This window comes from Zosterops lateralis (assembly GCF_965231275.1).
Source record: "Zosterops lateralis genome assembly, chromosome: 1".
NCBI classification, from domain to species: Eukaryota; Metazoa; Chordata; class Aves; order Passeriformes; family Zosteropidae; genus Zosterops; species Zosterops lateralis.
Genome location: NC_139762.1, coordinates 99,971,880 through 99,997,268, shown reverse-complemented (window position 1 = coordinate 99,997,268; position 25,389 = coordinate 99,971,880). Strand labels below are relative to the sequence as shown.

Genomic DNA, 25,389 nt, shown 5'->3' with positions numbered 1-25,389 from the left:
CATCACAGATGGAAGAAGCTCTATCATGAAGAAAAAGAAAATCCAAAAGAAAAATTTTCAAAAATAATTTAACTCAAATACATTTAGAATCAAGGGTCTAAACTTTCAGATAAACTTTCCCCTTTGTCATCCTACTGGTTTCCAGTATGTTGCAACATACAGATGGAATCAGTCAACAGTTATCCTTTTAACCTGACTCATCACCCTTAAAGAATCTTCTCCAGCAGAGAAGATTGTCCATTTTCCTTCCCCCCCTTAACCACCACTCCACCCTCCCACCATGCTTCCCTGTCTTCTGCTGGGATGGGGAGTTTTTGAACAGCTGAATTCTCCAACTAATGAATCTTTAGCATCCACCAAACAAGAAGCAGCAGATTACTAAGACAACAATATTCAACTAAGCAGGGGAAAAACCCCATATCTTTAGGTTAAGCAAACGAGTATGAAACTCTGACAAGCTGATTTATCACCTTTGGCTTTGGTTGCTGCTTTTTGTATGTGTGAGCACAATCCTGTTACTCTATTTTAACAGGGAGTTTTGTATTCTGAATTCTATACCCCAAAACCAGCAAAAAGAAAAAAAAAAAAAGACAAAAAAAAAAAAAAGAAGCCAGCTTTGTTCAGAAAAGTAGTTTTTATTGACTCAAACTGTATTTACACAACACATTCATATGTTCAATATTTTACAGAACTCTGTAAAAAACTGACTGGTAAAACTGCAGGAGCCAAACAGCTTCAGCTTAATTTAAGACACTGAACCATGAGTACATTTTAGATATTTAAGCAAGTGTCCAGTTTCACTGTCAACTTACATGGCAGTTCTTTGTAGACAAACTCTAAAATCAAAATTACGTGAAGGGGAAAGGGTCAGATGAAAGAGCTGATAGTTTTGCAAAGCTAGTACTTTCACATTTGACAATGCATTTTATATGATTCTTTTTCTTTTTGGAAACAGGTCACGTACAGGTATAGTTTAGATAAATAATCAAAAAACCCTTTGATTTTTGTAAGCTTACAGACTTTTGAAAAAAAAAAAAAAAAGAAAAAAAAAAAAAAGACCAGTGCCACAAAGTTTGTGCATGAATCTGAACTGTTCGACGCTTGAGAGGCTCAGTTCTGGCGTTCCACTGCAGCTCAAATTCCTTGTACGCTTCTCACGCTGGCAAACACAGGATGATCACCTTTTACCAGTGAACTGATGATCTCACACACATACATTGGAAGCAGAAAATCCTTATCTCATTCCAAGAGATCATTCTTCCACCCATCCCTAATACAGTTTGGTTGAATAAATATTTTTTGTTTTGAAGTACAAACCAAGTGAGTTTGTTTCTCTTCCAGAGTGCAAGTCACCGTGGGCACACACTTCACAGTTAAAATGGCATCCCTCCTCTGATCTGCCTAGCAACCTGTTCATCTGTTGTCTCCTCTTTCTCTTTTTCACGCTCTTTGTTCCAGTCTTTAAGGCCTTCTGGTAGTGAAGTATCCTCATCCAAACTTCCTGTGCCTTCCACAAATTCTTCGTAAGTCGACTTTTCTGCAAATGGTCTTGGGCCAAGCAAGTCTAGCATATCGCTTTTATCAAGCACTTCCTTCTCCAGTAGCCGCAGGGCAACCTGGAATAGTACAACAAGTTATGTCACACACATCAAATACCTAAGATGGCTGTCCTATTTGGAAGAGTTTGTAAGGCAGTTAATTTGGCATTGATTAATTTTGATTGAAGAAATACGTTGTTCAGAGTTCACCAGATCCAAAATTTTTCTCCCCCTTAAGCATTTAGGGAGCAGAATTACAATTTTATTTTTAATCCTGCTTTTAAGATTAAGCAAAGTGCCCACACTGTGGGTCACTGTTGCTTTTACTGTTGCTTCAGAACAGCAGCAGCTTTTTGCTTATGCCAAAAGGCTCCTGATGCAAGACATGAAGTGAGAGGTAAAAACAAGTGTTCAGTCGGGCTGCTGTTGTGTTACAAGCTCAAGAGCACCATAAAATACCAGTGTGTGAACCCTGCACCAGGGTAGTTTGCAGCCCTGGGTCAGTGAGCTCACTGCTCAGCACAAACCACATTCAGTGATCTCTTTTGGGATGATGACAACAGGATTTACGGAGCCCATACAAAGTCTCCTTGTCAGTAAGCCTATTGGATGCCTATCCTAGAAAATTATCCTTTTGCTGTATCAGGAAGAAGACAAAGATTTTTATTAACACTCAAAAGGAATTCAGAGAAAAGAAGTCATATGAACTTCCTTGCTTACAAGAGGCTCTTTTAGCCCAAAAAATTGTGACTCTGGTATTTCATCTTTGGGTTTTTAAGTTTGCTTATCACATCTACTAAACCCTGTGCTAGTAGGCAGACTCTTCCCTCCAACTTTCCAAATGAATATTGACCACATAAGCAGGGAAGGATGTTAAATCATGCTCATGAGATGCTCAGAGGTGTTCCAACACAAAAGGAGGCTTCTGTTAAGTCTTGTGACACATTCTCAAGATTACATTAAATGGGCCTCATAGACTTATACAGTCACTATTTTATATCTAATTCAGTTCAATTCAGATTTTGGCTTACCAGCTAGAACTCAGTGGCTAAAAATACTGTAATGCTCACCTTCTCCACTTCTGCTTTCTTCTCAGTCAGCAGGTTTAATGTCCTTTCATAGGCAATGTTAATTAGCGACCGCACTTCCTCGTCTATCAACCTGGCAGTTGCCTCACTGTAGGGTTTCTCTAGGACCATGTCTCCTTGACGAGGGAGATCAAAGGAAATCTGCCCCACTTTTTCATTCATACCAAACTGAACAATCTGAAGGGAAAAAAAAAAATCAAATAAACAAAGATTTTAGAGCACGTTGATGTAAAATATGGCCAACAAAAAGGAAAGGAAGAAGTAATTTTGCTATGACCTAATCTTTCCCTGTAACGTCAACCCCTCCCTGAAAACTCAGGCCTATTAAAGTCAACACACATGTGTTGACTTACACTTATTTATTTTTAGTGATTAAAGTGAAGGACACAAATCACAGCATTTTAAAGTGGTTACTAGTGGTGTGCATAGTGCTTTGCTGTTTAAATTCTAAGATATTACACAGAAGTCACTTCAGCCTTCCTTAAGCAGTAAAACCCTTCTCCTTTACCAGAAATAGAAGTGTTTCACCAATTCAAAATACTTCTAAAGTTTAGCATATTCTACTCACCCATAAAGATAAGCTGACTTAAGTACTAAAGTAGAGGGTCTTGAAGGTTTTTTTCTATCAAGTTCAAAAATCATATGCTATTCCTCATGCCAAGACACTCCTCTACAAATGTGAAAACAATTCTTATCTTGCTTGAGTCAGTACTGAATACTGATTTATCTGGTTGCCAAATACGGATGTTTTAAGTTACATTTTGCTCCAGCAGAGACAGAAGCAAGTTCAAACTGCTATTTATTTATTCACTCCATGGCTACTATCAATCTGATGGTTACTAAAGCAGCACTTCTCAGTCTAGCAAGATCCACATAGGTATGACAACAAATATTCAGAATTCAAAGACATCTCACCATTAGAACCAAGCATCTTAACCTGCTTTCTTAAGAAAAGTTCGATACTTTTTTTTTTGTTAACATGTACAAAAGTCTATAAGGTAGACTTATTTTTTAAATTTAAAAATGAACAAGAGTCACTGAAGATCTCATAGAATTAACAGGATATCATTAAACATTTATTTCTAGAACTGAGGCAAGAGAAGCACACCTGAGACCAGGAAGTAGGTGGGGTTTGGGGATAAGTGTGCAGAGGAAGATAAGTGTACTCCAAAATGTCTCTTGCTCCTTGTGAGTGCCTTATGAGATGGCACCTTTTGTGCTGAAGCAGGAAATGAAGTAACGTACCCATGTGTAGCCCACAGCTACACTTAGGTGAGTCACTGCATTGATAAGGTTTTAAATTACTCATCTACATTAGTTAATATGATACAAACACAAACCGATGTCTTAATTCCCATAGCCTTAACTGACATCAAATAGTGCTTTCATACAAGGTTGTCTGGATTTCAAGTGTTAATCCAAATTGAATCTTCACACTGGGCAATTGCAAATGTAGGATGGTATGACCAAATCTGACCACTAAATTCCATTTTAAAACAAGTATAACAATTTCCACATGTAATTGAATCCAACTGGATCCAACACGCATGTTCCCGTGGGCAGTAATTGAAGCTTAATGCATGGACTGCTGTTGTGAGACTGAAATAAAGTATTTGAGTCATCAGCATCTCTAAACAACACCATGTTTATTCATGCAGTGTTTTCTGAAACAAGGCTTTTGAGGGATGTACCTGATGAAATTGCATCATGTAAAAATATTGGTTAGGTCAGAGATAAAGAAAACAGTAAAGGAAAAAAAGAAGTCTCATACCTGAGCATATGCACTCTGGGTCACCTTCTTCAAGTCATCTTGGGCACCAGTTGTAATTCTTCCAAAGAAGATTTGCTCAGACACACGTCCTCCCAGAGTCATGCACATTCTGTCCAGTAGCTGCTCTTTGGTGTAAAGATACTGTTCTTTGGGCAAATACTGAGCATAACCCAGTCCTTTACCACGTGGAATAATAGATACCTACAAACAAAATTAACAGTGCTACAACTTAAAACAGTGTTAAAAACCATAAAGCATTCTTCACTTCAACTTACTTTTTAATACCACAGCCTACACCATACCTTGAGGTTTAATTCAGACATTATTTCCATTTACAGTTTTGTCCCCCCATTGCATCTTATCCTTAAAAGCCCCACCTAGTTCTAAACTGGGATAACAACTACTAGAATATCTGGAAAAGAAAGGTAAGACCACTGTCATATCTTCTCTAAAAATTGCATGATGTTTTAGAAACACCATTTTAATTAAAATCCACAATTCCTTGAAGGTAATGTATTGGGCATTATATACTCTGTAACGGACATAGCATTTTTTCCATTTTTAGCATTCTGAACAGTTTAAGGAATTTCCACATTTACTAATGATGTTTCTTCCAGCAGTAAATTGTATAAGATTATTTTTAAGCCTGACATGAGATTAAAAAAGACAGCCAAGCTATCCAAAACTATCCACATTAAAGCAAGTCTGGAAGATTTGGGTGCTTTTTCCTCTTCGTTCAACTTGTCATGCTGTGAACCCAAAAGAAAGCAAATTGAAACTAAAATTTAGCCTTACATATATCTGAAGTATACCTGTGCAACCTGGTAAAAGTAACTTCTCAGTACTGAAAGCCTCAGAGAAAGAGCAGCCATCAAGGCAGGTAGAGTCATAGGCAGAACAGGTCTCTCACTTTCAAAGGACATTTATATTACAAACTATGTACCAGCTAAGTCAGAAAACAGTTAAGAAAGTTACAGTAAATGAACCAAAATATACTCTAAAATTGACACACACAGCTTTTTAAAAGATTATATATTTTAATATCTTCTTAACATTAGGGGGAAAAATACACAAAGAAAAAGATGTTTTCCATGGTACTGTTAAAATTACAAGCTCAAATTAACCTTCTTACCTTTAACAGTGGGTCAGCATGTTCCAAAAACCACCCTGCAACTGCATGCCCTGCCTCGTGATATGCTACTGTCTTTTTCTCCTCTGGCTGGAGTACTTGAGTTTTCTTTTCCAAACCTTTGTAAAATAAATTTGATTAACAGTTTCAGACAGATTTCTCCTCTGAAATCCTTTACCTCATTTGGAAAGACAGTGAGCAATACTTAGAGGCCATGCATATGATCTATTGATAAAGTTTAAACACCCCTCCCAAACCTGCCAGTTTTACAAATTTGCATCTTCCAGCTTTCACTGTAACCTTGTCCTTCCTCAGACTTTCTAATTTTAAAGTAAGTTCTTAAGAATATTTAGATATTTAAATAAAACATTTGCATTTAAAAAATCTTTTCTAGACTATTTCAGGCTAGCAGCAATTAAAAGCATTCCTAAATCCAAACAGATTTTTCTCTTTTGTTTTGAAGAAATTAGGTAAGTGTCCTGATGAAATTTCTCTTTTTACCACCTCCTCTATTACAGAGGTCATCAATATAGACAGGATACTTTTCTGAATCTCAGGTGTGTTTAGGAGAGAAAAAAAAACAACCTTGAGGAGCAGGACAAAGATTCAAAAGCATGGCTTCCTACACATATAAAAAAGGAAATTGCCAATTACAATTTTGAGAAACTATTAATGAAATTCACCTACCTCCGATAACTCTTTCAATTGCTTGCTCAAAATGCTTTTGGTTTATAGCATCTGAGAGATGCCTTGCTGCAATCAAAGCAGCTTCATTACAAACATTAGCAATATCAGCACCTAAAAGCAGAGAAGGCAAGAATTACTGAACTTTTTCAACACTTTCTCTGAGTTTAGCATAAAGACAACCTCATCTATAACTAGATTGCTATAAACTCTCCCTGAGCTTGAAAATTAAAGGTAATGTGCTCTGAAATAGCTTAACTGTTGAAGATATATTTAAATACATGTATTGTAGTTATAGGCTTTAAGATTTTTCTCATAGGCAGACAGCCAGCAAATTAAGTTTATTATCAGTGAAGTACTTGTTTGATACATCCCACCCTCCTTTTCTGTCTGCAACAGATTATACTTAAACTAGTATAACAGATTATACTTAAACTAGTATATATCTGGCTGCATGCATTTCCTACATGTGAATTCTATGAATTCTGTATCTAGCTCAGATATTGGCATATCTTTAGAAGATATCCTTTCACATTACTAATTTCAAGCCATCTACTTTTTGTTAAAACTATCTGCAGTAGTGCTATTGAGATAACTTAGTTTAAACATCATCACTGCAGCTGCCAGAAACATTGACAGTCGAATCTCAGAAAACCAGTTTTATATAGACCAAAAACCAGTGAAGAATTCACAAATGTTGAATTAGGAATAGATGTGAGAACTTTCATTACTGGCTTATAATTGAATTAATTTAAAATCTATATTTACCAGTAATTGAGTTTGGCACTGGTTTTGCTTTTTACATCCAGAAACATAAATTATCCTACAGAATATGCAGACAAACTCCACAAAACCCAGGTCTTCTCCAGAAGTGTTCAAGAATGCAACAAACAAAGGAAATGACAAACGAAGGAAGAACGCACACAAAAGTGATAACAATAAGAAACCTCTGAATTGCTTGTACTGAAGACAGAAGAAAGTCCCTTTTCATGTCATCCTGACTGAAGCAGACAAAACTTGAGACCCTGAGAAATCGCCTACTTGCTCAAACAGGCAAAGAGAATTTCAGGCTGTGCCAGTAAATACAACGAAATCAAATGCCATCCAGAAGATCAGGTGCAAGAAAACCAGAATTAGTAGGGAAATCAAATATCTACAGCTTAAATAGTAAATGGAGAATAACAGTGGCATTAGGAGTCACTTACCAGAAAACCCAGGTGTTAGTGATGCAAGCTTTCTTGCTAGGTTATCTTTATTTAAGACAGTGTCTAATTTCAGAGGTCTAAGGTGAACTTTGAAAATGGACGCTCTTCCTTTTATATCTGGGGGTCCTTTAAAACAGAAGACATATGGTTTTACATGGTTTTACTTCTCACACACATATACATTCAAACTGAGTGTGCAAGGAAGCTACATGTATAAATAGTTGCAGTGACTTCAGCAGTGTTCTACAAACACAGGATGATACAGGCACCCAAGTAAAACTTACCAATGTAAATCTGCCTGTCAAAGCGTCCTGGTCTCATCAGAGCGGGGTCTAAAATATCTGGCCTGTTAGTACCTGCCAAAATGACTACATTTGTGGTTGTATTAAATCCTGTTGAAGAAAAGTGATAAAGAGAAAAGCTGTGTAAATATCATTTTCTGGGGGAAAAAAAACACCCAAAACCAGAAATAAAAAGACTGTCCACTTTACAGGGTCATGTAAGAACTGACATTTTAAACAGATGATCTTAAAACTGAAAATACTTCTATTTATTGCTGCATTGTCCAGCTTTTCATAACAAGCAAGAAAATGGCCTTGGGTTCTGCTTTGTGAAGTACTATATCAAATCCTGCTTTATCTTCTAAATACAATAATAGATTAACTGCTCAGCAAATGGCAGAACCAGCATGGCTAGCTGTATTTTTTTACAGACAAACCAGTCTCATTGTGAAGATTTTTTTTTGCCTATTCAACTATGACAAAGAGTTAGGAAATACAGAATGAGGGTTCTTTTCCTCTGAATGAATTTTAGCAAAACATCAGGCTGCAGCAAAGTGAGTCACCATGCTTTATTTTAGGAAACAAGGAAACAGACAATTCGAATTTAAGCTAGAATCCAAATCTTGGTTAGCAGGTCTGAACAAGCGTATTACCTCTTTCCAATATCCTTGTTATTATAGCATAGTATTAGATATGAAATACTCACCATCCATTTCTACTAGAAGCTGATTGAGTGTGTTCTCTTGTTCACTTTGTCCCCCAAAGTTGCCCCTTCCTCTCTTCCTCCCTACTGCATCGATTTCATCAATGAAGAGAATGCACGGGGCATTTTTACGAGCCAGAGCAAATAAGTCTCTAACCTTAACAAAAGAACAGAGAATGTATCAGACTGCTTTGTAACTCTTTGAGTTGGGGGGCTGGGGGGAAGAGGCACACCAGTAACAGTACCCCTATAACTGAGTATGGCTCCGAACAAGCACTCCAAAGCCTTCAGCCAGCCCTCAAGGCAACGATAAGTTACTTAATTTCCCTCTCAATACTCTTTTGGAAATTAATTTAATCTTTAGAAATCTGGAAAAAATATCCAGGACATGAGTAGACAGCTGAAATTTGTTTTAGCCTTTCATATTTTAAAGAAGGTATTACCTAACTACTGTGGTAGTTGCAGCACAATCTGACTTGAATTTCAGACGCAACATTGCAATGTTGCTCTGCTTGCAAATGTATCAGGAGGACCTCATTAAAACCAGTTCAGTGAGTTAACAGATCTACAGCTGAGGAATCGAACTGGAGCAAACAGGAAATGAAAAATTAATGGAAGAATTTCGACCTGAGTGAGAATTAGATGCAGCTCAGAGCTTTACTATTCTATACGTTAGTGATGCAATTACAGAAAGCTTCTCTCATGACAAAAAATGTACAGCAGACACAAAGAGATGCAAATTTTAGGTGGTAGGCTGTACAACTACCCAGATTTTTTGAAAAAAAGTACAATCAAGGAAGAAGATAAAGAAGTGTCAGATGCCTAAAGGGAATTGTCTTTTCATTGGAATAAGCAGAAATCCAGAATCATACAACTATTTTTAGTGTATATGCATTACGGAAAATGAAGGTTTCCATATGCATATAATCTAAAAAATCACCAAAGAAACCAAGGCTGTGTAAGCAGTTTTAGTTCTAGCACATTCTAATCTACAAATGATCAGTTTAGGATCACTAACTGCCTTATTTAATAAATTAATAGGAACTGAAAGTAAAACACTCTCTCATGTTGTTTTCTATAAGCATCAGAAATGATCAACTGTGTTGAAACCTTGATTCCCAGCCAAAGCTGTGTTAACAGATTTCACTGGATAACAGAAGTACTTTCATAGATCAGTACAGAAAAGTTATGTCACTTTGCTTTAGGGCATTTCAGGTATCTATTGACAACAGAAGTCTGAGTACCACTATCATTATTTTAGGATAGCTAATACTTTCCCAAATTTTAATTACCATAAAATACCATCAGTAACTTGTTTATACCACTTCACACAGCTTTTTAATGAGCTTTCTTAAGACAGTTAAGGCAGAAAAGCACAAAAAAATACTAGACATATATTTGGTTATTTAAAACACCTGATCTTCAGCAATCAGTCATTGGACTCATATTTCAATCAGACACTTATCTGTGTGGCCTAGACAACTCTTTACAGCTAAGAGTTTGAAACTACAAAGAGAATAAAGTTCTTCAAAGAAATAGGATTTAAGCAGGAGGAGGCACTCCCATAGCAGTAGTCAAATGAGCTACAGATTTCTGATCCAGCTAGTAAATTTATTTCAGATCAGAGCTTAAAGAGTGCTGTTCTGTGTTCTCAAGCACTTGAAAAGAGGCACATCCTTAATGGCCTGAAACCAGACAGTGAACTGCCTTAGTAACTTTTATTAAACTTACTAATTTTATTAGCCTTTATAAAAAGTACATTGATGATTTTTGTGTTTGCATCTGGTATCACTTGTAAGATATCTGCATAGAGAAAGAACTTCAGCTGCAATCAAACCACATCTCCCAAACCTGCAATCAAACCAAAGAGCAAGGCCAAAGACTTACTCGTGCTGGACCCACACCAACAAACATCTCTAAGAACTCTGAGCCATTGACGGTGATAAACGGGACATTGGCTTCTCCAGCTGTAGCTTTAGCCAGAAGTGTTTTCCCAGTACCTGGAGGACCTGTCAGAATTGCCCCCTGAAAGAGAAACATGTGTATTTTCCTCATGAAGAAAACATAACATTAAGCCTATGAAATAACATGTTATGATATTGAGTCTGCTGGCTTTTCTTTCACCACAGTCAAAATCATGCAAGGAAATAACTGAAGATTAACTCCTTCCTTTAAATGAGCGAAAGGAAAAACAAATCAGATACAACACTACCACGCTGTCTTAGAGTTACAGGAACAGTGTTTCCATCGACTGACATACTAAAAAAGAAAAAGGTAGGTCGTCAGGTGGACTCTCCTTGGCAGCGCTGCCAAAAGGCAATTCTGTAACAACTATTTGCAAGATTGATGCTATACCCACATGTGTATCTTTTCTGGTCCAAGTGGACACACAATGTATTCCACAAGGCAAATCTCCAGGCACATCAGTTACACTGCTGGCACTTAATGCTTACTTTTTTTTTTTTTTTTTCTGATTGGAAGAAGGCAGAAACTGGAAAGCATTGCATATGTAAACAATCCTAGTACAGTTCAGAATACTGAGAACTACTAGAAGAATAAAGTCTAAGTCATTATTCCCTTACCTTTGGAATTTTTGCTCCCAGATCCTCATATTGTTTGGGATTTTTCAGGAAGTTAACAAACTCCATTATCTCTAATTTGGCCTCCTCACAGCCAGCTACATCTTTGAATTTAACATCTATTTCATCCTTAAGGACTTTGGCTGTAGTTTCACCAACACTGAAAAGTCCACCCATTCCACGCCCTGCCCGACCTAAGCCTGCGGGACCTCTTCTCAATGTGTACAGCAATGAACCAATGATCAGAATTGTAGGCAGCAAACTGAGGAGAAATGATCTGTGGGAAAAAAAAAAAAAAATATATATATATATATATATCACAAAAATCCATTACTGCAAATAACACGTATAAGATGTTGGTGCCATCATAATCAAATTCAGGACTAATACTCTGTTAACGTGTAATGTTTGTATTTCTGCAGGTTGCTCACGCTGGGAAACTACCAAAATAAATTCAAGAACAAATTGTTATACTGATAGTTGCCTGTTTTTAAACCAAGCATATCAAGTAACATTGCTGAGTTTTACAAAGGAAAAATTGCACTACCTAAAAAACAGAAGTATCTTATTTTTTCAAAGGTACATTTACAGGACTAGTTATGTAAATGGTAATATTCTCAAATTAAGTTGTATTAGGTAGCATATAGATGGTGTATCCTACTACTTCAAACAGAAATTTCTCTCCAAAATACGTGCTCTTCTTCCATTAGGTCTTTCAGCTTTTTACATTTTTTTCCTTCTTTAAACATTTTCATTTTCAAGGCTACAGATTTGCAGGAGAGAGGTGGTGGTTTCTTGGGGTATGTTTTTTTTTTGTTTGTTTTGTGGGTTTGGTGTGTTTTAATTATTATTCATTGTCCATTGTCCTCCAGCTTTCTAGCACAGCTCTGTAAAAGCCAAAAACCCTAACACAGTCCGCTTTATCATAGCATCTGAGCACTGTACAGATTTTTCTGTGAAAAGGAATGGCTTCAACAAACAGCTCACAAGATGTTCTATCCACACTCAGCAAAAACAAAATGCAGAAAGGAAGCACAATCATGAATGAGCACAGGATTTCCAGGCTTTACAGATAACCCATATGCCGATGTTAAAGAGGAAAAGAAGGATTTTCCCCTCTACTGTGGTATTCAGCAGATTCTGATCCAACAGGTAACAGCAGTACTTAGATTATATGTATCTGCATTCCTGGGGCACAGCAATATACATAAATATCTATATGAAGAACAGACACTGAGGAGAAAAAGACCAGAGCTGTGGTCAGAAAGAGGGATTCAGGAAGTAAGGGTCTGTACAGCACTGCAGAAGGCATAGGAACTGACCTACTTTTCCCAGTCTGTTTTGAGAAGCCTCAGGCCAACATGCAGCCCTTACACACAAGTGCTGCTTTGCCCTGACCATCACTTTTCCCCAGGTTTGTTTAAATTAAGGGCTCAACAGATTTATTTATGGATCATCCTTAAGAGCATGCTCCACTACAAAGAAACAAATGAGGCAGGCAGTGTGTAGAACAGGTAAATAAAAACCTGTCTGAAGTTGCAGGATTGCCCAGAGTTAAGGCCACCATTTTTCCTGTTGCCACCCAGACCAACAAGCAGAAGCAGCAGCTTGGTAAAACACACTGCAGAAAAACCAAGACATTCCCCTCCATCCCCCAAATCAAAACAAATATCCCCAAGTACCAAGAATGTAAACACAAGAGAGGCAGTAAAGGAGCCATTTTCATTAATCATATAAGCTACTGCACCCAAAGTTGAACTTCCTGATGATGCAAAACCTATTTCACAGACATCAGCAGGAGTAATTTTTAGACTGCTCACTTAGGACCAAAAAGAAACTAATCCTTGGGATACAAGATTATGTTTGTCTTCTAAGCCATTTGGAAAAATACCTCAGAGAAGCAATTTTACTGTCTTCTAAATAAGGTAAAAAAAAAAAATTCAGCAACCTAAGGTTAATACAAAGAACACAAATCTAGTATCAGAGCTATTATTCCCTGATGGGAAGCAACAATGCTAATCAAATAGAAAAATCTAAATCTAATATCAGTACTGTTTTTCTTAACAATTAAGAGCATGATGCATCTTCCAGTTTCTGCTAACAGGCAGAAAACTGGATCTGTGTGATCCACCTTATCACCCATCTCTTGCATTTTTCCAAGGCCCCATAATTTGACTTATGCTTAGTTTTTGGCCAAAAATTGATGCTCAGCATATCTCAGCCAATATGCTGAGGTTCTGTGAGAGAATCTGTCTGTTCAAAAACCTACATGAGCATCATCTCTGGAGCCCTGCTGCTGTGCCTGGCTAACTCTTGCTCTAGTAAAAGTCACTGGGAAGAAGGGCTTAAACGAAGAAAGGAGTTATAGTAAAACATTTCTATAACAAGAAGCTATATTTAGAGTAAGAGGATATAGATTTCTTCATAGACAAAGTACCAAACAGCTTCTCTTAGACTTAACACTCAAAAATAAACCCAAGCTGATTGTTATTCTGATAATACTGCCACCTAGTGAAGTATAAGATATGTGTATTACAAACCTACTTCTCTACTGTAAACACAAGCATTTTTTTACCAGAGACTTTTTAAAACAACTTCTTACCCATCACTCTCTGTTGAGTAGACTACAGGCAATCTGTTCTCCACTTCTATTCCCAGATCCTGCTGCACAGTCTCAAGATTCCGTTCAAAAGTGTCCACGCTACCGATATTAAACCAGACGTACTGCAAGGAGAAAAGCAGAGATCACAAAGTGCTCTACCTTATTTCACCTTCACTACAAGCCAACTGCTTCTAGTCTGGTAATTCCTTGTGCATGTGTTAGATTTGGACCAAGTTTAAGTTGCCTTGTCAAGTGTGTAACTGGTGTAAGAGTCACACAACAAATCTAAAGCCTCCCAACCTGAATACACTGTATCTATCACTGCTTGTGCAGAGATGATAAATCTCTATCATTTTAGGGCATTTTAAACAGATGGAAATCCTGGAATTTTCTCCAGAAAAAAAACCAGAAGGAAGTAATAAACAGATCTTTACAAGGGAGCTATATAGTCAGAATAATACAGAGCACTGAACCTGGAAACAGCAATCAAACAACTTACAATTTTGTTTGAAAGTCTCAGCCCTTCCAATAAAGAAAGGTTTTTGCTTTTCTTAAGCAAAACTTTTGCAGTTTATATTCACTTTAAAGTCAGCTGTCTTCACAAAAAAAAAAAAACAACCCAAAAAACAAACAAACAACCCAACATTAAATTTATCACAGACCAGAAAGAAAAATCCAGATATTACTTTCAAAATGTATTGAGATATGGTCTTCTAAAAAAAAAAAAAAAAAAAATCTCCCCTTTTGCACCATGACCTGCCTGACTTGTCCCTCCTTACCCTAGCACTGAAAAAGAAAAAACAGACCAGTTAACTGATTGGGAAATGAAGGCAACTGGTTGTATGTGGGCTAAAGAGTAGGTGTATAAATAAGCCACACTGAAACCCACTGATTATGTAACTGCTGCAGATTTCAGTTTACCCAGGAGGGACTTGCAGACCTTGTTTCAGAAACACAGTTAGGAAAAGTTCCACCACCTAAGAAGAGGTAACCTGATAAAGCTTTTCCAATGCTGCTCTGAATTTTCCATGAAAATTTTATTTCTTTTTTAATAGGTCCCTGCCACTGGGTATCATTCTTTGGAAAACTTTTACCTATTCCTCACTGTGCTACTAGAAGAGCAACTCCATGAAACAAATACTTCGGAAACAAATACTTCTCTTTGTTTTCTCAAGTAACTGGCTAAAAGCAGCCTGGAACAGAGAAATACCTAAGTATGTGCTTGTAAGTCTGGGATTTTCTTGAGCAGATGGAAAACAGCAGTAAAAAATACAGAACCTTCACCAATTTCTTGCTCTTCCTGTTTAAGTATCTGTATTAAAGAGCATGGTGCTGGAAAGGAAGTACTTGTCATAGTTTAAAGGTATCTGTGGCAAAATAACTGATACAGTGAAGTGAAAAACACACAATGTAGGATAATGTAACAAGAAAGTATGTTTTAGATTAAGAAATTACTAATGATCTAGACCAAATTTCTGCCTCAAACTTGACATAAAAAGATTGGTTTGCTGCTTCTAATATCTCATGTACATGTATTAAAAGCATTTACCCATTCATGAGGAGACTTTCCAGGAACAAAGATGACTCTGACAAAGCGCTTGTTCACCACTTCAAGTCTGTCCACCTGGAGGAGAAGAACAAAACCTGAGTGAACAGTGTACAGTCATCGTGCTTCCACCACAGCTTCAGATAACAAATGTGAATCTGTTTTCCAGTTAGGAGACTACAATTAATCATGTACATAGGACAGTTCCACGGTCTACAGTTTGCCATTAGGACTCATGTATGTAATCAGGAGAAAAAGAATATTGGCACATAAGAATTTAGATTGCAAGACTTGACATTATACCCTTTTCTCAAGGAAAAACCCAATGCACGCCTCAGCAAAAATCAGTTACAGTAAAATAGTTAAACAGTAGTTAATTGTCTCAATAGTCAAACACCAAAAGCAGTAAGTTATATGATTCCAAAGTCATATAGCAGCTTCCAAAACAAACCAAACTGAGGAAAATGAGGGAAATCTGAACTCTGTTCTTACAACTGCTTTCCCTAATAGAAAGGGCTTCCTGTGCTACAATATTAAATACAATAACATCAATTAGATAAAGAAGTATTTAGCTGAGGTAACAGATACCATAGAAACCTCTGAACTGTGCCATAGGTTTAGCAGATAAATACCATTAAGATCTTTCTTACAAGTCTCCTCCAACAGTTAGTTTCCTGGACTTGACAGAGCCTTTTTAAAAGTTAACTGAAGATTTTTGTTTTCTTCCTCTTTCCATAAACTAACTGGTTTTAATATTTTAAGTATTTAAAACTAGCAATCTAGTTTTAGAAGTTGGGCCTGAACTGCACACAGGTTAGTAAGGCTGTTCCCTGAACTCACTACATGTGGCCATTTCAGGTAGAATTGAAGCAAAACAAGATCTAAGAAGTCACTCTAGAACTAAACTGACTTCACCCAACACTACCTGAACTCCTTTGTTTTGAAAAGCACATGACCCCAGTAGTGCAGCCTTCTCCCCAGCACTATGGCAGCCAACAGCACTTGATAACTTCACATTTATCCTGTCTGAATACCCACACTACATCTTACAAAGACACAAGAAACTTGGTTTTGTGCAACAACCTACTTTCACAATGCTTTTCTGGAAGGAGGCTTCAGGCTTTGTCCATTTTAAGAGTTAAATTAATCTTTTTACAGAGTTAAGTGTCTTACTGCTTCATAAATTTAATCAGCATGGTTTTTTTTCACAGGATGTACAAAATTATCAATTTAGGTCTAACTAAGACAGTCTAGGCAGAAGGGGAGAAGCATATAGAGCAGCTCTGCAGAGACCAGTTAGAAAAGAAAGGTAAGAGACACCCTGTTCAGCAGCTTACCAAAGTAATGGAAGGTTAATTTTGTGTTAACGGAAACTCCCTCCAGGTCTGAAACCTAGAGGACAAAGCAAACCAATGCTTTCCTAATCTCTAGGCAAAACTACAAGCAGTGAGGGAATAGAGCAAAGAACCAGTGGCTCCTGAAGTGGGAAAAGCCTGTGCAAGACAATCTCCTGAACTTCAGGGCAACACCAACCTATTACTCCAAGTATGGAAAGCTGCCAAGTTCTACAGAGAGATAGGATACTGATGATAAAACTGACTGCTCCAGCAGTGGCTCCAGGTAAGAAAAATAAGAGGAGAAAACAAAGAGAGGAGGCTACTTTACAACACAGTCAGGCTGATGAAGGGATGCCAATGTATTGTCCTTGAAAGGATTCTTCCATTCCCCACCCTTTCCTTTCTCACTGTTGCTTCTCAGATCCCCCAAGAACTAATTTCAGGCATGAAATAAGCAAAACCCCTTTTTTTTCAGAGGGATGGGCTCATGCAAGTGATAAGGTTAGGAGTAAACTTCTTCCAAAGGCAGCTGGCATGTCTCTTTAAGCCTTTATGTCAGCTTACCTGTACTGTAAGGCCACACCCAGAGAGTGGGGCTACACTGCCCCTTCATACCAGCACCCACACGAGCTATCCAACACAAGTTTTGTCCTGAGTTGCTATTCCCTCTCCTCTCTTGAAATGACATACATCTGCACACATCCATCCAGAACTAAGAACAGACTAAAATGAAAGCTAATTCCTGTCTCCCTCAAAAATTACTCTGAGCCAATTCTCACTCTACAGACACACAAACACAAGCCTAAGTGGGGAGGCAGAAATGAGCATCTTCAGCACTCTGATGTTTCACACTGATTCCCCTCCCCACTCACCAATCCTTTAGAAAGGTAGTTGTTGACAAAGTCTTTCCAGGTGATTTCTCTCCCAGGAACCCTGAAGAAGAAGTAGTATACAACCATTGTCCAGAAAAAAGAACTTCCCACCACATACATCCGAAACTCCCTGACATCCCATGGAATGTCACCCTAGGAAATGGAGAAGGCGAAAAAAAAAATAAAAATTAGAGTCTGTAATACAATAAGCACATAGAAAACAGATTCTGGTATTTCTTTGTAGCTTCTATTCCATGTCCTCAAGGTTCCCACAGAGAATGTCAAACAAAGGTCTGTTTTGTTGTATGAATACACTTCAGCAATTTCACATAGAACTGAGGAATTACAGCAATAGAAAATCTTTAAGTGTTTTACAAATAGTAGTTCAAGAGTTTTGATCTATGAACTACTGTTTTTAGAAAAAATATCACACAACCTTTCTGCCTCTATTCTAAAACAATTATCCCTGGTCTCTAGGAGTGCACGGAAGACCAACAAAAAATAAAGGAAAAAACTAACTGAAGAAAAAAACCAACCAAAAACAAGGGTGATGAAAAACATTATGTGCACCAAAAACATTCTTTATATTCCTGTACTGTCAGGTGCTATCATCTTTTTGTTCCAGCTTATGGCAATAAATTTCAAAGGGAAACTCACATAAGTATTCCATGAAGGTCAGAACACGTAAGAGCAAACTACATTTAATGAGCATTGTGTGGTAAGAAATTTTTTCCAAACTGACACTGAAAGTAAACACGAGGCCTTTAAAGGTCTAAGGCTCCACTCTAAGAAAACTGATGGCACATTCACACAGCCTAAACTTCAGTAAAATTCCTGAAACAGAGGTAGATGCCTCTGGAGTGATGCACAAAACAGTTACTCATGAAAGGCACTGAGTGGGGAGCCACCCAGAGCCAGTTGCCATGAAATGCCTGGCACAGGAGGCTTGAGCAAGATTTGGGCAATCAGAACATGGCCTTAAAAAACATGCAAGGTTATTTCCTGAAGACAAGATAGTAACATAAAGAAAGATATTTTAAAATCAAAACCTTCTGTAATCTGGTCCACCAGTTAGTGTCTTCTTTCTTGCCACCTTTTTTTCCACCACTGCCACCTCCTCCACTACTAGTCCCGCTGGGTTGTCTGGAAGTAGCTTGCTTTGTTTCTAACAAAAAAAAAAATACAATATATATATCTTATGCCAATCTCACATTATCTTTTGTTAGTTATATGAAGGAGATGTTCTGAAAAATGTACTAGTTTGCAATACTACGATAATCAGATGTGAAAAACAGCATTTTCCATAGAAAAACAGATATATATAGTCCATTAAGTAGCAGAGAGGCAGTTACAACCAGAAGAGAGGTCTGCTAACTTATAACTGAGGGACAGCACTCCAACAGAAACAAAAATAAATACTATTCCAGATGACAAACATTATTTTGCTTTCATATCATATATAATAAAAACATACCAACTTGCACTCCTAAACTAATCTGGTATAGAAATATCTTCCCTGAAATAAAGATCTAAAACCCAAACTCACAATTGTTATGCCAAAATCTAACTTAATGAATACACATTCCAAGAAGAACTGATGTCAAGCATCTTTCTGTACCTTTTGTTTCTCCAGGTGTACCTTTAGTTCCATTAGATTTCTTCCCATTGGGAAAATACTTCTCAAATCCTATTAAAAAAGAGGAAAGGAGCTCACAATTGGTTTTTATTTTACAATTCTTTCATCACAAGTTGAATGGATACACCAGCAAAGAAGCTAGGAACATGCAGACTGCAACACCAGCTTTGTTCTTCTCTTTTTGTTGAAAAGCTCTAACCCATCTCCATAAATAAATCTACTGTGCTGACAAGAGAATACCACATGTATTTAATAACCTGAAGTAAAGCTATCTTTTAACCAGAGACAGAGAAGCTTAGGTCAATAGAAAGCTCCACTATGCAGTGTGAAGTTGAACAAACCACACTATTCTTTAAGAGCTCCTAAAATTCCCATAAATCAAATATTCCATCTCAAGATTAAAGGCTGGTTAATATAAGAAGTGACTTCCCCACAGACAGTAAACCTAGATGGCCCATAAGTGCAGTTCTCAGCAAGGTAAGTAAGCCATCTGCTTCGTTTCCCAAATCAAAGTTATAGTCACCTTTGGGAGGTTGAGACAAAAGCCTTCTGCAAGCAGCAATTACACTTGCCAGAACAGTGCTTCTATCAGCAGTAACTCCAGGGGTAACTTGGTCACAGAGCTGAAAGATGAAAAAGAAATATAAAGCAACAAGACCCACAAAAATGTTCAGCTCTCTAGTAGAGCTTTGCAGCTGGTCAGACACTTCTTTACAACAGACCTTGTAGTAACTGCTGTGCTCCAGAAAATACTACAATGGAAAAAGAAAAGTTCATCAAATGAGTAATTTCTACACCAAGGAGATTTTTATTCTCTTTGTTAAAAACAGAGTTTCATTTTACACATAAACAAAATATTCTTTATTAAAAGAGAAAAATCAATCAAAAAACACTACAAGCTATGAACATTAAATACACATTGATTTCTATGGGAAACATTTCATCATACCAGCTGAATGACATTAAAGTGCAACATGAAGTGTGACTGTACAAGCATGATCCACACAGTACTGAATCATGTTTTGTCTGCAACCTTTTTTCAAATAGTTAAGAAGTTGTAGCTTCTGAATGAGAGATCTACTTGAATCCAAAAGAAAGGGATGTGGCAGACAATGCTTACATCCATCTAAGAAACTAAAACAGATAAGGAATCTCAGTTCAAAAAGATGATCTAAAACCCTATGTGGGTAAACACCCAGTTATAAAACCACAACAAACCTAAGTCAATTGCTCCTTGTTCCAAGGCTGTTTACTGTTATTTATAATTTAAGTGCAATGAGGGAAATTTACATTCTTAAACTCACTAATTCTTAAAATTTTGCTACTGTAGCTGAATACTTTTTAAAAAGTGTAAACTGCAATTTTATTCAAGAGAAATCATACCTGATTTCTTTAAGCAGGACATATTTTAGATAAAATCGCCATCATAAGCTTTTCCAAAACTTCTGAGAAACAAAATATTATCCATGCCAAGATTTCCCCACTGACTGACTTTCCTTCTGCCTCCACTTCCTTCCACCACATAAAGGCACTCAGTCTCCTGTTCTTTTTGACTGGAAGCTATTTACCGTAAGAGCTACAGAAACAGTAAAATGCAAAAACCAAAGAGCACTAACTGAAAAGCAACAGGTCCTGAAAACATGACTCCAAGTGTTCTTGCGAGACAGCAAACATCCATCTGGGACTAACCTCTAGGACTATTTCTGTGAAGGGAAGCTCAGTGTTACCGCCAAGGTACAGTGGCAGCAAACAAAACCTATTTTTGCATAATCAAAAGCAACTTTTGATTATTTGATTGCACACTAGGACTACCCTAGGCATGATGCCATTCATTAACCAAATGCTGTAACTCTGCTGAAATCTTCTGTCTGGGGCTTTCTCCTCCCCCCCTATTAAATGATGAAATACATTAGACTAGTTTCAAGCATCCCTGCAGCTCCACCTGCTGGAACCAAGAAGAATATCAAAACATCCTCATTCCTTGCTTTTCCTGTGGACTGAGCTAAGAATTCCTGAGCTGCTTGATCAAGCCATTAGTTTTGTGCCACTGCATGTCTCTGAATAAAATCTGATACTGAAAATCCAAGAGCGTATTTATTTTACTGATTATGAGAAGCGTGTGCAGTGCAGCTAGTCCAGAGAGAAGGGAATGTAGAGAACAGCTCCTAAGTCCAATACACTATGAACTCCAACATGAGCAATTCCATCTCCTGTTCCTAGAAGTTGTTTTAGGACAAGTGGGATGCAGCCATGTGGGCAATAAAACTAATAAAATAAGAAGAGCTTGCCACAGATCATGTCTAGTTCAAAAACAGGCAGTGAGTGTTGCAGCAACTGAGGAAACTCAAAGAAACAATGGGGTTTTCTCCTATGTCAGTGGTTCCCTACAGCACACAAAAATTAGGGACTCAATTCTTCTGCAAACTCAAGATTACCTTTTATTTGCAAAGAGACTGAAATATCCTGAAAAGTTTACTCCAACTAAGACAAAACAACTGCTCATGTTTAAAATAAGAGTTTAAGTAAGCCAAAACTAACTGCCTGGCTCAGCTAGACCAGCACAGAACTTGCTACAGAACTAAGTCACAGTTTAAGTAAAGGAGAAGGGTAAGCAGACAGAGCTTTGGGGCAGACCTGAATTCTGGGACTGGCTCCTTGTTGGATTGTCTCTACAAATCCTAAATTCCATGATCACACAGTGTCACCTGTCATGTTAACATGCAGAGAGCTGAGTGCTTTGAAGTTGCTTTGTGAGAAAAAGGAACAACTGATTTCATGGCATGTTCAGTGTCCCCTGACTGCCTTGGAAAGACACAACTGGGAGGGGACCTCGTTCTTGTCTTTAAGAATATGAGGGGACAGTGCCAGGAAGATGGATCCAAGCTTTTCTCAGTGCTGCTGAGCAATAGGACAAGAGGCAATGGGCAGAAACTGATGCACAGGAAGCTCCACCTGCATAGGAGGAAAAAGGTCTTTACCATGCGGGTGACTAAGCACTGGAATAGGTGCCCAGAGAGGCTGTAGAGGCCCCTCACTGGAGATATTCAAGAACTCTCTAAAACATCAGCACAAAAATTGATCATCCTGATACAGGGCCTGTCCCTGGGTTGTCTGGCAGTGGGAATGCCACAGAAAGCTTAGCTGGTATCAGCACACATCCAACTGCCTAAACAGAGGGAAAGCAAACAGAGCACATTTTGACTGGATGCTGTTTCGGGCTGTCTACCAGGAAACTCTTGCCAAGTGTCTCCCAGTCAGAGGCAAAAAAATTCACTGCACATAAAACAGAAAACAAACAAACAAACAACAAAAAATCTGGGTTTTTTTCTTTCAGGAAAACCTTGTTTGCCATGCTAAAAATCAAGATGTTTTAAAATGTAAGTTCTAGATAAGCAAAACACACATTTTATGGGTTATTTAGAGTTAAAATAACCCATAAAAGGTTACTAGTCCAGAGTGCCACCTAAACCCAAGACCGTCAAAAGTTTACAAAACTTTTTCAGTACAATTCATTAAAAAAAACAGGCTACACAAAGCAGGAACAGAAAATCTACTTGCTTAGTTATACAAATAGGATAGAGAATCCATTAATTCTACAAAGCTGGAAGTTTACAGTTTTATCCATTATCAAGTTCCAAATCAAATTATCTAACAGCCATCAAAATATTACATAAGAACATAATGGGAAAAGGGGACAACACACAACAAAAAGCTGGTAAAGAAATGTAACTAATGCAAATTACTTTTTACATGGGCAAACAGTGACAGGACAAGGGGAAATGTTTTTTTTAACTAAAAGAATAGAGATTTGGATTAGAAATTAGGAAGAAGGTCTTTACTCCTAGAGGGTGGTCAGTAGCTGGAAGAGGTTGCTCAGAAGTTGTGGATGCCTAAGCCTGGAAGTGCTCAGGGTCAGACTGGATGGTGCCCTGAGCAACCTGGTTGGGTGGGAAGTGTCTCTGCCCGTGGCAAGGGGGGCTGTAACCAGATGATCTTTAAGGTCCCCTCCAACCCAAGCCTTCATGATTTCAAGTTACTCACCTTTTCTTAAAGAAAGATCAATTTTAAAAAAAGTAATGGCTTTTATGATCCTTATTTTTCTGCCTACACACAGAGCCAGATGCTAGAATGAATAGCATCCACTCTCCAAGACTGATTCCAAATAGGAACTCATTAAACTTTGTTGAAAGAAATAAGAATTAACTTCCTGGGAGACCAGCAGCACCGCTGACAATGTTTTATTTATTGTTGAAATGATATTAAGCTCTGATCAAACATAATCAAATTCACCATTAAAAACATGCCACATATTCATGCTGACAACAAAGCTACTAACATCCTTCTGCATGTATTTGTCTCACAACTATCACTATCCCAGAGATAACCTTCACACCTACAAAGGTGTGGCTGTTCACCACTCTGTGCTACAGGAAAACAAAGCAGCCCTCTCAAGATGCCAATGAAAGAGAGAGGAATTGAGCACCTTCCTTTTCCCAAGCAGCCGCACAGGCCTGTCGCTCTTCCACCGTGTTAGAGCTGCCAACAAGGGTAACACACATCCTGTAACAGCTGACAGTAAAGGCCATTTTACTGAGAACGAACACAGAGACATCATGATTTATCAGTTAGTACTACAACTGTAGGTGCAGATCCATGGCATGACTGCACTGTGCAATCCTGGGATGCAACCAACCAGGCCCCTCTTTTCCAGAACACTGACACCCAAAGCAAAACACTCAGTTCTTGATCTTTAACATTTCAGTCTCCCACACAGCCACAAACCCACCTAATGCAAATCATCACCCTGAGAAAGCAATGGAAGAACTTTGGAATTAGGTAGCACCTGGGAAAGCAGTGGGAGCCTGGGAACCCTCCTCTACGAAGAGAAGCTGAGAAAGGTGGGGCTGCTCAGCCTGGAGGAGAGAAAGCTGCAGCAACCTTACATGTGAAGGAGGTCTACAGAGAAGCCAGAGAGGGACTCTTTGTCAGGAAATGTAGTGATAGGACAAGGAGTAATGAAAGAAGAGAAATTAAGTTAGATATTAGGAAGCAATCATTTACTGTGAGGGTGGTACGACACTGGAAGAGGTTGCTCAGACAAGCTGCAGATGTAGCGTTCAAGGCAAGGCTGGACGGGCCTCTGAGCAACCTGGTATAATGGGAGGTGTCCCCGCCCATGGCAGAAGAGTTGGGAAGAGGAAATCCTTAAGCTCCCTTCAACCTCCTAACAGTCTAAGTTTCCATGAATGCCGGCGGGATGCAGCACCAGCAGCAGCTCTGGGGTGCCGCCCCGCCTTCCTTCCAAGCCGACTGTGCGGCAGCCGCAGGAGCCCGCAGTTCTCCCGCACGGAACCGGCTGCCCCTTCCAGCCCGGGGGGCACGGCACTGCAGCCCGCCGCTCGCCCATCCTCCGGCCCTCGTTCCCGGAGGGGCCGGTACCGAGCGGGCCGGGGCTGTTCTCCGGCCGGGGTGAGGACGGGCCGGGGCAGGCCGCGGGCGGCAGAGACGCGCTCGGCTCCGAGCGGCGGGGCGCCTTTCCCCGCCCCGGGGCCGCCACGGCCCTCCCCGACCCCCGTGCTCGCCGCTCACCTGTGCCAGGCAGGGCCTGGCCCCCCCGAGCAGGCTCCTCCCGCAGAGCAGCTGCAGCAGCGGGGCCCCGGGCAGCCCCCGGCGGCGGCCGCCGCCCCGCGCCAGCAGCAGGTACCGGTGCGCCATGGCCGCCCGGACCCGCCGTCACCGCCGGCCCGCGACGCCTGACGTCACCGCGCCGCCGCGTGCATTTCCTCCGCGGCCGAAGGGCACCCGCCGGCCCCGCCCCCCGCGGAGACCACGCCCATGTCGTCACAGCGGAGCCCCGCCCCCCCGGGCCGGACGGGTGTCCCAGAATCCCGGAATCCAGCGGGTTGGAAAAGATCTCCGGGACCGTCGAGTGCAACCTGTGACCCAACACCACCACGTCAACTAGACCACGGCACCAGGTGCCACGTCCGGGCCCTCCTTAAACACCTCCAGGGACAGTGACAACACCACCTCCCTGAGCAGCCCATTCCCATATTTTATCACCCTTTCTGTGAGGAATTTCTTCCTCATGTCCGACCTGAACCTCCCCTGATGCAGTTTGAGGTTATGTCCCCCCGTCCTGCTTGCCTGGGAGAAGACACTGCCCCCCACCTGGCCAAACCTTCCAGGCCGCTGCAGGGAGCGCTGAGGGCACCCCTGGACGGCCCCTTCCCAAGGCTGAGCACCCCCGGCTCCCTCAGCTGCTCCTCCAGGACATGAGCTCCAGACCCTTCCCCAGCTCCACTGCCCTGCTCGGGAGGTGCTACAGACCCCCAATGTCCTTCTGAACTCAGGGGCCCAGAACTGAACTCAATATTTGAGATGCAGCCTCACCAGTGCTGAATACAGCAGGAAATCC

At 39.5% G+C, this 25,389-nt stretch overlaps 1 protein-coding gene across 1 annotated transcript; it reads right to left on the bottom strand.

Moving 5' to 3' along the window:
• Positions 1–615: 615 nt before the first annotated feature.
• AFG3L2 (AFG3 like matrix AAA peptidase subunit 2) lies at positions 616–24,686 on the bottom strand (the record flags this gene model as incomplete). The annotated part of the gene is made up of 17 exons (XM_083855117.1): positions 616–1,616; positions 2,609–2,803; positions 4,398–4,598; positions 5,530–5,645; positions 6,214–6,324; positions 7,416–7,541; positions 7,700–7,807; positions 8,403–8,556; positions 10,287–10,424; positions 10,982–11,255; positions 13,581–13,702; positions 15,130–15,204; positions 17,336–17,488; positions 18,385–18,500; positions 18,954–19,022; positions 19,495–19,594; positions 24,561–24,686. The coding sequence occupies 17 exons, from the start codon at positions 24,684–24,686 to the stop codon at positions 1,374–1,376; spliced, it is 2,427 nt and encodes an 808-aa protein (XP_083711243.1). The 3' UTR covers positions 616–1,373.
• Between the last annotated feature and the right edge of the window lie 703 nt (positions 24,687–25,389).